The 12,666-nt window shown below is 41.3% G+C and overlaps 1 protein-coding gene across 3 annotated transcripts in view; it reads left to right on the top strand.

Moving 5' to 3' along the window:
* The window catches only part of macrod2 (mono-ADP ribosylhydrolase 2), a 511,048-nt gene that overhangs the window by 129,264 nt on the left and 369,118 nt on the right, over positions 1 to 12,666 (top strand). For all 3 annotated transcript variants that reach the window (XM_088086648.1, XM_042501834.2, XM_042501833.2), the window contains exon 4: positions 7,439 to 7,468. In XM_088086648.1, coding sequence (XP_087942774.1) covers positions 7,439 to 7,468 — 30 coding nt within the window. The remainder of the gene's footprint in view (positions 1 to 7,438; positions 7,469 to 12,666) is intronic.

Raw genomic sequence — 12,666 nt, 5'->3', positions numbered from 1 at the left:
CTGTGGTGCGTCAGAAAATACATTTTAAGAACTCAACAGCAATGTTTCTTTACAGAAATCATGATTGGATTACTCATGATAATCCACAGACCTTGTGTTGAGCAGTTTCATGTAGACATGATTTTCTTTCTACTGAACAACACCCACCAACCAGACCTGCAAAAACAATCCAGATTGATAAATCACTAGGTACGATTTTGGTGTTAGCTGTCCCTTTAACAATAATTAAACTAGCACAATTATCTGTGCAGTTTCGCCAAAATATCGAAACCCAAACCGATCACATGTCAGTGCCAACTGACTGCTGTTTGAGAAATGTTCAATGAGTTCGCTTATACAACCCGCAAATAGTTATGCCAAATGCAGTACCTCTGTCCTGCCAAATACCACAGTGTTTGGAGTAGACTTTAAGATCTATGCTTTTACACTTTGGCTATAAATTGATGTGCACAGGCATCATATCAATGTTGTTTTTGTGTATCTTTATTGTTTTTGGCATTACCCCCACCAATGTAACCTGAAACTTAAGTCACATCAATGACGTGGTGAAAATTTCAGTAAATACTTTAAATGTTAATAAATGGGCTCTATCTGATATTTGGAGTGTATCTCTATTTCAGAGGTTGTATGCACATGGCTCTCAACATGGAGGTGGCTGAGTTGGTGGCTAGCAGCTAACCTTGCTTACACCATGGACAGTGCTAACAACCGCAAAGTGTTGACAGTGCTAACAGTGCTAACTGGGGGGGAACCTGAGTGCGCGATGGAGACTAGATAGCTGGTAGGATACACAAAGGGACTCCCATCACATTGTCGGGCCGTCTACCTCAACAACAAACAGAGAAGCTCGGATTACATCACACACACAGGGAGCATGACTTTGTCCTCTGCTCAGGATGCCATTGTCTGTAAATAGCAAATAGTGGTTTGCTACTATATTAATGCTCTGAATGTTGTATACAGCTTCGATAACGTGTCCACATTGCGCACTCTTTCATGGAGTACAACCTTGCATACTGTGTTGTGCTGTTTCAGCCACAGTTGCGTCATGTTGACTGGAGCATGAGTCCGGCTTTTTTTTGTGTGTGTGAACGTGTTGCTGGGATCGTGCCACCTCTACCACAAGTTTGTCTGGCTCAGTCAGGCTCTTTAGGGACCGCTAGAAGCTATAAAGAACAAAAATGCCAACCAGTATCATCAGTCGAGGCAGCATGTGTGGTGTAGCATGCATTTTTAATGTGCCACAAATAAGAAATACCACTGTTGCCTCTTCTCTCTCATCCCACAACTTGTGGCTCATTTAAGTTTTATTTTTTATTTGTGTGAATTTCGGCAGCTACTAAAAGAAAAAAAGAGCCCTCATCATTAAAGGTTACAATTGCCTCAGTTTAACACAGAGCTCCACAGACATGGCACTGGTTGCTCTAGATATTAAACCCTAGCCTGAATATTTCCTGTTGAGTTGGGTTGTCTTATTCCGCAAGTGCACCCACATGCATGTGTACTTGTGCATGCAATTGTGTGTGTGTTAGTGTGTACAGGCTCAGTGGCAGTGCTTGTTAGGAAGGCTGGCGGAGTGGAAAAATGTCAGTGTGTGGAGCAGCATATTATTCCACTCAAAAAGAATTTGCCAAAGTCCTTCACTTCACTGACTCTTTGAACATCGACATTCAGAGCTGACATGTTAAACATCTGAGTACTATGAAGAGGAACGTCTAATGACCATCTAAGTGTCAACCGACTCTACAAATGATCGGCTTTTTGTTTCTCTGAACTTTTTTCTTCATTATTTCCGGACTCCCATTTGCAGTTCATTGTGTTGCAGATGCTAATTTGTGCCCATCAAATTAGCTGTGAATATGATTTCTAATTAAAGCAGAAGAATAGAGAAAAAAAGAAGTGACACCCAGTTACAAAGAGCAGCTGTATTGACCTGGTTTGCACTTTTTATCTGGGACAGTTTGTGTGCTTGGAATCATATTTGCTAAAATCAGAATTCCTTCTTTGTGGACAGGTAAAAAGCAGCAGTAAGTAATAGTAAACTCTGCTGATATGAAGCAACATACTCTACTACTTGTAATGGAACATAGCATAGATTGTCCCCTTCACAGTTAATTTGACTTGGATATATTTACTGAAAATGCTGCAGAAATGCCTGTATTTGCAGAAAGGCCGGTATAGCTTTACATTGCAGTGGCCGCCCTGGTTACTTTGAAAAATTGCACCAAGATTTTTTTTGACTCATCTATTTGCAACAGAGCAGGCAACCTGAGCCATAAAACTTTTTTTATTAGTTTCTTTACCCCACCTTTTATCCCAGAGTCACAGCAGAGTACACTATTAACCTCTGAGCTTATTGAGAAGCGTGCAAGAGGCTGCTAAGGATAAGGTGAGTGTGTATCCGATGGAGCATATTTAAAGGGTTCAGTTAAGGTGGCAGAGACCAGAAGGTAGACAGTGAATCTGTTTACTGCCTTGAGGTTTTGTGGTTATGCACTAGCACTTCCCATTTAACTGCATGATCTAGGGCTCTGCTGACGCCACCAAACACACAACCCAGATCCATGCCTCACTGCCCTGTGCACACACAGGACTCGCACACTGAAGTGCACATAAGCCATTTTTATGAATGCTCTGCAAATATATGGACACACTGAGACAAGAGGGTGGTTTCACCATTCCTTTTTTTCGCTGTGTGTCTGCGTCGACTTCTTGACGCAGTGCCACAATCCATAAACTGTGCTTGTCACACGCTCCGGCTCGGGTTCTGTTATCAATATTTTCTTGCTGTGAAAATACACAGCAGCGGCTCCGCTCCATTGTCATTGGCTGAGGGATAAATGAGGTTGCCGCGGAGGTTAAGAGTTCAAAGGGCAGACAGGAAGTGGGTCCTCCCACACTGACAGTTGAGGCATATGTTTGATGGGCCAGCCTAATGCCGTGGACCAGCAGTTCCTAATGACCTGCCATCTCCAGGCAGTCTGAGCCCTTCCACTGAGATTTATGACCCATGTTGTGGTTACTACTGGGACGACTCTCAGCAGTGCTCCTGACAAACTCCAAGTCATAGCCTCCCACGTTGACTTCACTCTTTCTTCTCATTTACTGGGTCATTGCAAATCTTCAAGGCTTATCTTTACTACTACAAGAAATATTCAGGTTCTCTGAAATATTAAAGCTGGAAGACCACTGCTGTATTTTGTCTAATGTGATGGGATCGTTGTAGTTGTTTTATGGATGGAGATGTGGTCTGTTCTGCCCTTGGAACTAAATTGATGAATTGATTCATGCAATTCTCAAGGGGGCACACACACAGGCGGACGTTGAAGAGAGGATGGCAAAATCAAAAACCCATTAAATATACATTCAAAGAGACAACTCTGCATGTACGCGCTCAGCTAGAAGAACCAGATAATGGTCTTCTGATAATACTAATTGTTGGCTCTCCCACTGCTTCCCTAAAGGCAGAAATGTGTTGATCTACCACAAGATAGCCAGACTGAGCCCAGGGCAGGCACAAACAGCAAGGAGAGCTAGTTTATAATTAATACACACTCTATAAAATATGCATTATGGGGTGGATGTGGCCAAATATGGATTTCTGTTTTGATTTTCACTCAGGATAATTGAAGCACTTCGCAGACAAGTCATACTGAATGAGGCACAAGCTCATAGCGTTTGCTGCCAAGAGTGCAGGGCTGCTCTGTGAGTGTGCTGCTGTAGGTTAGCTCCTCCACCAGCTGTTTCCTATTTGTCTCGTGCATGAAGACAGAGTTTTAAAGCGAGTCCCCATCCACTTTGGGATTTTAATGTCTCCCTTGATATGTATCGCTGTGGGCTGCTGAGCTCACTGACTCTGTAGGTTACAGATATTTTGTGTGCATAAACAGCACAGTGTGCTTTAAGATAAACTGCCAAAACATGTTTCATGACATTCTGATCATTAAAGGACAGGATGCGGAGAGAAGGGGGAGGGAAAAGGCATAAAGCAGCATTTTTTTTTTTTTTTCCCTCCCTGCTTACATATTTATCAGAACCCACTGCAGAGATGAGATGGCTGTCGAACGCTCTTCATTTTCCAGTAGGCTATTGCTGTGATCACACCAAGTCACATGGTTAGAAAGCATCCAACACATCAACCCTCCAGACTAGGCTGTTCACTAGCCCCACGACCCCACAACACACACGCAGGAGAGTTGTGTCAGACTGATTAGCAGCCACATCTCCCATCTCTGATTAGGTGTGGAGTAAATGAAGCGCCCCCCTCAGGTATGCATTTCCATAATGTAAGGTAATTAAACCCCAGTGTTTTAATAGCTCAGGAATAGGAAGACTCCCCAGGAGACTAGACAATGATGATAGACTTTGCTGAAAACTAGCATACTCTTAGCTGGCCTTTAACTAGCGCTGAACTATTCCTTCATTTTGCTGATAATAGATAAATAACAACAAACTTTATATCACAAGAAAAGTTACATACACTACACGCCCGAAGATTCTAAACAGCGCTCTTAGGTACCGACATTTGGCAACGATGGATTTAACATGAATCACAACTCTTTAGTACAGATGTAAAAAAGTAGCAATTCAGTACCCAACCCTAATCTCTTAGGGGTGTTGCAATATACTGGTATTGATGCTTACTGTGATATTTAAAAAGGAAATATTAATATTGTTGTAAGTGCCATCTAGTTGCCTTTTCACCTAAGTGCAGTTGCTCTTTTTGTCCAGTTTTGTATAGTTACGGATACAGACTCATTCTCCACCTCCTTATACTCATTTTTTAAGTGTGATTCATTTGCTAAATAAAAAAAAAGTTAAAGATGAATTTTACTGATTTTTTTTATCATATATCCTATAGATAAGGTGATAATAACGGTATCATGAAATATTTTACCCATGATACCTGTGTAGTAAAAATCTGATATCATGCCAGCCCTAGATCTCTGGTAATAAAGCCTTCATTTTATTTTCACTGATCTTTTCCATGCTTTTGAAATATGAACAGAACATTTTCTGTTCTGGAAATGCACGTTTGAGTTGTGTGCTTGCTGTTGATAGATTCCAGAGCTAAACAAAGGCTCGGAGAGCACAAGCATCTTTTTCATCACAGAAAAACCTGGAGAGGTGCTATTGTAAACATGACAGTGGATTGTCAGTACATCCCTGTTTGAGTTGCTGTTTCTTGTGTGTGTATGTTATGCTCATACTGTATGCACGCACTCAAACACACTCAATCACACACACAACAAAAGCCTTTTGATGAAACAAATTCTGCAGTGGGAGAGCTTTCTTTGTCCCTGTGCCCACTCATATGTGTGGTGCTCAAATGAGAACAATGAAAAGCCATAATGGTGCCACAGAAAGGTGTGGAAACTGTGTGAACTCCAGAAGTCCCCTTCATACACGTAATCAGACACACACACACGCGCGCACTCACACCCACACACACAAAACAGCCACAGGACTGTGCTGTGATTGGAGATCTCTCCCTTCTACCACATGTTCATTATCTGTCGTTTGGGCACCAAAACGTTTTCGAGAAATAATAAGCTTTTAATGGGGTAGTGTTCACTGCTAATGATAGCCAATGCTGTAGCTGGAACTAAAGATCATTAAAGGCATGTTGCAGTGTATGATTCTTGCAATGCCCGCTGGATGAACTACACTTCAAACACATAGGCTACCTACTTTCAGTAACACCCAAATTAACAGATGTACTTTAAATCCCCTCTAATCTTTCTCCTCTCATGTGCAACGGATGTCTCCAACTGACAGATAGGTTCATTTTTAATGATACACTCTCCACTGAGATAGCACTCTGACGTTACCTTATGCTGAACCACTAAACTATGGTTAATGTTGGAGATTCACACGAATGGCACGGGTCATACTAAAAGTGTTTGAGAACTAAACGGTCTCAAAGCTGACAACATAATAACAGTGAGCTAGACTTTATGCTGATGGCGTTTCACATGTTTATGTCACACATGAGAATGAAACCTCAATCATTAAGATCATATGAAGGAGCTTGTCTCAGCTCACGTATAACTATTTATTTCCATAAAGAAACTATAAGAGCACGCTTTGATGTACACCTCCATCAATGCAGTGTTAAAGGTGCAATATACGACATTCACAATATTAATTTGCCAGCAAACTACATATACTATTCATGTCTTTACTGGCTTGCTAATCGCCACTGACTACTAGTGACTGACTACTGACTACCACAGACTAGTGCTCATATGGTGGTGCGCATACTGACCCATTTGAGCACCACTGTATGATGAAACGGTAAATCTGTCATCACTTTTGCTGTTGTTTACACTGTTAGGCTGCAAGCAATGCTGATAATGCCGACCCGCCACTGTGGGTCGTCGCAGAAGCTTAACTCCCACCCCCTGATAATCACATCTACACCTTCATGTTTGCTTTTATTGACCCAGGAAAGAGCTGTGTGTAATCCTGGCCCAGACCATAAATGTTCTTTATTGAAATAATTAGTGTGTCCACCCCATGATTCAGATCCGCTGCAAAATTTAATGGGTTCTTCCTTTACCCATGCTATGCCCTTCAACCAAGTTTCATGAAACTCTAGCCTGTAGTTTTTCTGTAATCCTGCTGACAAAAAGACACATGCACAGACAAATGCCCAAACCTAGCCGAATATATGACCTCCTTGGCGGAGGCAACAACCAGGCCGTATAAAGCCATGGTGAAATCTGAACTGTGCAGCAGTAGATACAAATGTCTTAAACTTCAAGCCATTGTTAATTACTTTTAATGAACCACATGTTTTATTGAGCATAACCTCCGTCCTGTTGCCAAAGGAGAAATCTGCCAAGGAGTGTATATTGAAATTAGCTGCTGACTGAATCACACGTTTGTTGCCAAATTTAGCATTCAAAGAAAACCACTGCCACACACAATGATCACTTCTGTCTATTGGAGAAGTGATAAACAACGTGCTGGATGACAGTCTTGTTGCTTGTTACCTTTAGATGTGTTTGTGGTGTTGTTGGAAGATGCCATGAAAAAAATGTTAAATTTTGCTTTGCCAGGTACAGCTATTCAAATGTGTGATTACAGGTTTAACTGAGAAAACGATACAAGAAAATATGTAGCATAATCATTCAAGCCAATTTCAGGCTCTTCTTGGCACTTTATAGCAACTGTTTTTCTTCTGAGTGCTGTGAAATTATAATGAGTCTTTTCAAGAATCATTCTGTTCTGTTCTCATCTGTATTAGGTGATATAAGTGATACATTTGATAATTATCTAAGGGTTTAGATCAAAAAGGTGTATTTCTGAATAATCAAGATTGTGCAATTAAAGGCACTAAATACTAATGTTGAAATATTGCTGACTGTATAGAACGATCCATATTTGCTTACTCTTTGAATTTTACTGACTAATTTTTTTTTTCTCTTTTCAGCAAACTCCAGTCTTCTGGGAGGAGGGGGAGGTGAGTGAACACCTTTGTTTTTCTTTATATCATCTCATTGTTTTTTTTCCCACGGTATTGAAGCAATTAAAGTTGCACTCATCAGATCTTATGTGGTGCATCTATATATTTTTTCCTGGGTTCATTGCAGACTTTAGTGTCTGTTTTGCTCCAAGTGTCAAATGTGGCAGAATGTAAGGCTAAAACATTAGAGCGCAGTGCAGCGCAACCTTGCACTGTGCCACACTGAGAGACAGTCATTACTACAGCGGACTGCCGAAGAACATTATCATCAAAGCAATGGAGGAAATCTGAGGCAGCCGACCGTGGTGTGGGAATAATGGGTTGGGAACTCCAGTAGGATGCTACTGCCCAATCCAACTGTTCTGCTTTTCTGAAATTTGACTTTTACAGTGACATGATTGAAATAATCATTCTTCCCCACAGTAAGATGAGGTTGGGGTAAAATGCACCCAGTTAGATGAGGAATATTAATTTTTAGTCCGAAGGGGAATTTTTGATGATATGTCGGAATAATATGACAGTGAAATAAGGTCACTGCTTTAGCTTTATCTGTTTATCCATCTGTGTTGGATGTCTCTTTAAATGTTTCATTGTTTCCTGACAGGCTTCAGTTGTACCATTATGTCCTCAATCAAGACATAAGACATTAGTATATTTGATGTTATATAATGTAATGTACATCATTTGATGGTTTACATCTCTAAAAAATGTTTATAGTGATGTAGGGTTGTATATTTCCATCACAGTTACTATTTTAGGAGTTAATCTTAAAGGGACAGTTCACCCCCAAAATAAAAATAAAAAGTATTTTCCCTGTTACTTGTAGTACTATTTATCAGTCGTAATTATTTTTGTGTTAGTTGGCCAGCGATGGAGATATTGGCCGTCCAATGTAATGGAACTATATGGCGCTCAGCTTATGGTGCTCAAAGTGCCAAAAATAAATAAATACATAAGAAATACATTTGAAAAGCTCAACAGCAATGTCTCTTTCCAGAAATCATGACTTGGTTACTCAAGATATGCCACAGACCTTGTTGGGAGCATGTAGGAACTACTTTTTTTCTACGGAATTACACCCTCAAACCGTATCACTGCACAAAATAATGCATCTACTGCAGCACCACTGAGCTAAATAAGTAAACAGCTCAGCCAAGGAGGATGCTATTGATGTTTCCATCTCATACTGTCACAAGCACGAGCTTCTCGTCCATGAGTAGATGCACGCTTGCTTTCGCACACTGACATAGATGGCCGATATAGATCAATAGAAAGAAAATGAAGTCAAATGTAAGAGTGGACACACATCTATATGGCTGATGTCACCAACGCTTGGCCACTCACGCCAGTGCAATCTAGAGACTGATGAATAGCACTACAGGTAATAAGAGAAATGTATATTTCTGATTTGGGGGTGAGCTGTCTCTTTAAGAGCTTTCTTTAATGCAACTAATGTGACTAATAAACAAGACCTTCACTGACATTTACAGTGTGCCAGATATTCCCTGTTTATCCACAGTGCATGTTGTCTTGTGTTTTAGTCCTTTTTTTTATGGAACTAAAAAATAATGATGTTGATGGCTTTTTAAAAAGTTATATTCAGTACAATTTTATCTGTCAAAACTCTTCCTCCAAATTACATTGTCCTTCTATAAAGCGGTTTCAGAAAGTGGTTTAGCAGAAAGCAGCACATAAGACAGAATTATGCACTTTGCAGGATGGCACTTCTTTCTGTTTTTATTTATTTATTTATTAGGATTTGAACACCTGGTGTGAAACATGAGTCATCAGAAGTGAGGGATGTTCATAAAGCAACATCAAAGCCACAGCATAGTTAACTGCTCCGCGCACATGGTGTCCATTAGAGTGTACACAGTGCTGTGAAATCTTATTCACATCTAATCACGCAGTCTGGAGTGGCTCTCATCTTGTCTGATACACTGCACACAGCCATCGAAAAAACTTCAGTGATTGAGATCAGAGGTCACGAAGAAGCATCTCTATAACAAAGCCCAGGCCTGTAAAGCAGGTATACTGTCCTCCTGATTGGCATCTGTCTCCGCCGCAGTGGACTCTCAGTATTCATTCATCACATACGGCGAAACACAAGAAGCAATTTTCTTTGCCATTATGTTTTCATTATTGTCATTTTTTGGCAAATCACCTCTTACAGTTCGCAGAATCTTAGAGCATGCAGCCTTGTTGATTGATCCAGGTCCTTCTTCAACTAGTAATAGGAGTTATTACAGATTGCTCCGTTTCAAGGCAGCAGCGATAAAAATGAAGCCGACTTTGTGGCTGTCAACACTGGAACGTGAGATCTCGTGTCAATTAATGTCACACTTTGCAAGAAAACATTTTGGTTGATTGTGACCTGCAGCTGTGCTTATTAACTCCAGAGGAATTCTAATTGTAGCGAGTGCCATTTTTTTGAGAGCAAAGCCTCCTTTCATTCCTAATTGACTTCCAGCGATGCTATTCCTGCCAAGTTACTGGCACAAGATACAAGGTCAATTAACTGCAAAATGCTAAGACTCACATTTTTTCGTGTTAATAATGACCACAACAAGTCTATGTGACTTTATTATTTTCTATGTATATGTGCTCTTGTGGAGCTGGTTTTTGTTATTTTGGCCTTGGTGGTTATAACCAGCGAGAGATTACCATTATCTACCAGAGAGCTGCGAATGTTACTTTCTCCAAAACAAAGCTCCACTACGTGTGTCTTTTATCTGCATGAGGCCAAGAGGGGGTTTATCTTCCAGTGTCTTTATCACTAGAGAGTGGCTGCTAAACCTGCAAAACTGTTCTCTCTGTTCTCACCCTGGCCCTCCCTCTACCCCTATCTGCGGTTTGGCATGTGAAGACCTCCTGCCTTGGTGGCGGCGAGGATCGATGTGGAGGGGAGATGTGCTCTCATATAGGCCCTGCCTTATCTCCCACCTGTCTTCTCAGGGCTCTGCGGAGGGGCAGCTTCACAACAGGATGATCCATCATGTTGGCCTCACGCACCTGAGCCATGTTTAGTTCTCACAGTTCTGGAGGTGGGCCTCCCGCCAGTATGTGAAAACTGGACAAAGTCTTTACTTTATGTAAGAAAAGTTAGTTTACCACCTACACACTTTTAGGAGTTCTTCCAGCTTAACATGGTTGTGAGGATTTTTTTTTGTTATTCCCCCTACATGTGGAGCTATCTTTTGGGAGAAAAGTTTCACCTCTCTGTGTATCTTTATCATTAATTCAAGTGTGATGTGTGGTCACAGCAAAGTAGACGTGTTTTGGTGATAGTGTTTCATGAGCTTGCAGCCAGAGCTGTGTAAATAGGGTGGAAATAAGTGAAAAGAAAAGCCCAGGGTAAGATTGGTCCTTTGCCAAAAAAACCCCTACATTATTATTATTATTATTTTCCTAGTATTAGTTATGGAGACAAAAAAAATCTAGAAAAGATTGTTCTGCCCTGATGCTCTATTAAATTCTTAGAAATCACTGATGGGAATTCTCTCCGGGTTGTGTGTCTTCAGTGTTGTGTACACAATGGGGTTAACTGAAATAGCGCTGTTATCTACGTGAGACATGTTGGTCTCACTGGGACTCCATACATACATAGAGGGAAATAACAATGATCTCTGATAATAGGATGCCAAATGAGGCCTCTGTGAATAGAGGGTAATTATGAATGGTACCAGGTTGCTTGTGTGATGTGTGTCACAGCATGGCTGGATGCTGGCACAGTCCCAAAAGAAAAGGCCTAATGTAAACATGATGTTGTCTATCCCCCGTCTGTGGCTCTCTCTCTCACACACACTCACACACACACACACACTCACACACACACACACACACACACACACACACACACACACACACCGCAAACACATGGATGCAAACACACACTGAGCCATGTAATGATACTATGAAGCCCTGTGTAGCCAGAGAGAGGGAGCTCCATTTGCCTTTGATGTCTCCATCCAGGAGGGGAATGGGCTCATTAGTATTCTAACCAGAACCATTGCCCATTTAGCACTAGGTCTTTAACTAGACCACCCAAACAAATCGTTCCTCTCAGGTTGGTCCTCCTTTCTCTGCTCGAGTCAAGCAGCAGGACACATGCATGGCTGTTTTTGTGTGGCCTGACTCGGGCTAATTTGGCCACGGGCGGCTAACGCTCAGTGAACTCACCAGCCTTTGTCATTGCTTGCATAACACAGGCTGTAGCGCTGTGTGCCCTCAGCTCTCCTCCCTCATAAGTTTCCTAAACAGTTGTGTGAGTCATAGCAAGTACCGACACATTCTAATGTATGAGATTAATTATGCTTGCTGTGATTATGCCTGGCTGTGGTGGTGCTCGTGTGGTTCTTTGCCCTCCTCTGCAACTAAAGATTTGATCGGAGTTAGACTCACAATGACGTGACAAGGAACTGCTTAGTGTCTCTGCTGAGAAAATGATGAAGCCCTGTAAATTACTAATGGAGTTAGAAGAAGGAGTATAATGTGAGGGTTCCCACAGTCATGGAATGAAATTGTCAGTCATTCTGCATGGATAGCTTTCAGCATAATGTAAAATAACAGCAAGTTAATTTTCTTAGCTGTCGACATACCTTAGCTTTAATATGCGTCGATGTGTGACATTTCGTTTACCATCATGTACGTTTTTTCATTTTCTGCTTGTGCTCTGTTTCTCCCCTCATGTACTCCAGTTGAAATTATGTGTGAAGACAGTTTTATTAGGATATGTTAGAAAAATGCCGCGCAACTAGAGCAAGAAAAAAAAAGTTAGAAAGGGTCCTTGAAAAGTCATGGAAAAGTTTTGAAACTTTGCCCATGAAAATGTGTGGAAACCCTGTAATGTCCTTGCACTGAGCTTTGTGTGAAATGTGAGAACTTCTGCTGCTAGTACCTGACCTCAGAAGCACAGCATCACCAATGCAATATCAGCAGGACAAAAACTGCAGCACTGTCTCTTCCAAAAGTCTGTTTCAGCATGCTTAAAAGAAGAAAATGTATCCAGTTTCGGACATGTTTGGATAATCCTTTATCAAGATTCTTAAGTGCTTCACCATGCTTATCTCCATCTGCATTCGTTATGCAAAGAGCTCTGTTTTCTTTTCCTGTCACCTCCAGGTGAACCATTATCCTCTGTCTGGGTCCTGCCCTAGGCTTGTTTATTGAGTAGATTGGAGGGGACCGGGGCATGG

The sequence above is a fragment of the Plectropomus leopardus genome, chromosome 13 (genome assembly GCF_026936395.1).
Source record: "Plectropomus leopardus strain MGB_pleo_1.0 chromosome 13, ASM2693639v1, whole genome shotgun sequence".
In the NCBI taxonomy this organism is placed as follows: domain Eukaryota; kingdom Metazoa; phylum Chordata; class Actinopteri; order Perciformes; family Serranidae; genus Plectropomus; species Plectropomus leopardus.
The sequence above is the reverse complement of the archived record's forward strand: the minus strand, read 5'-3'. Positions and strand labels throughout refer to the sequence as shown.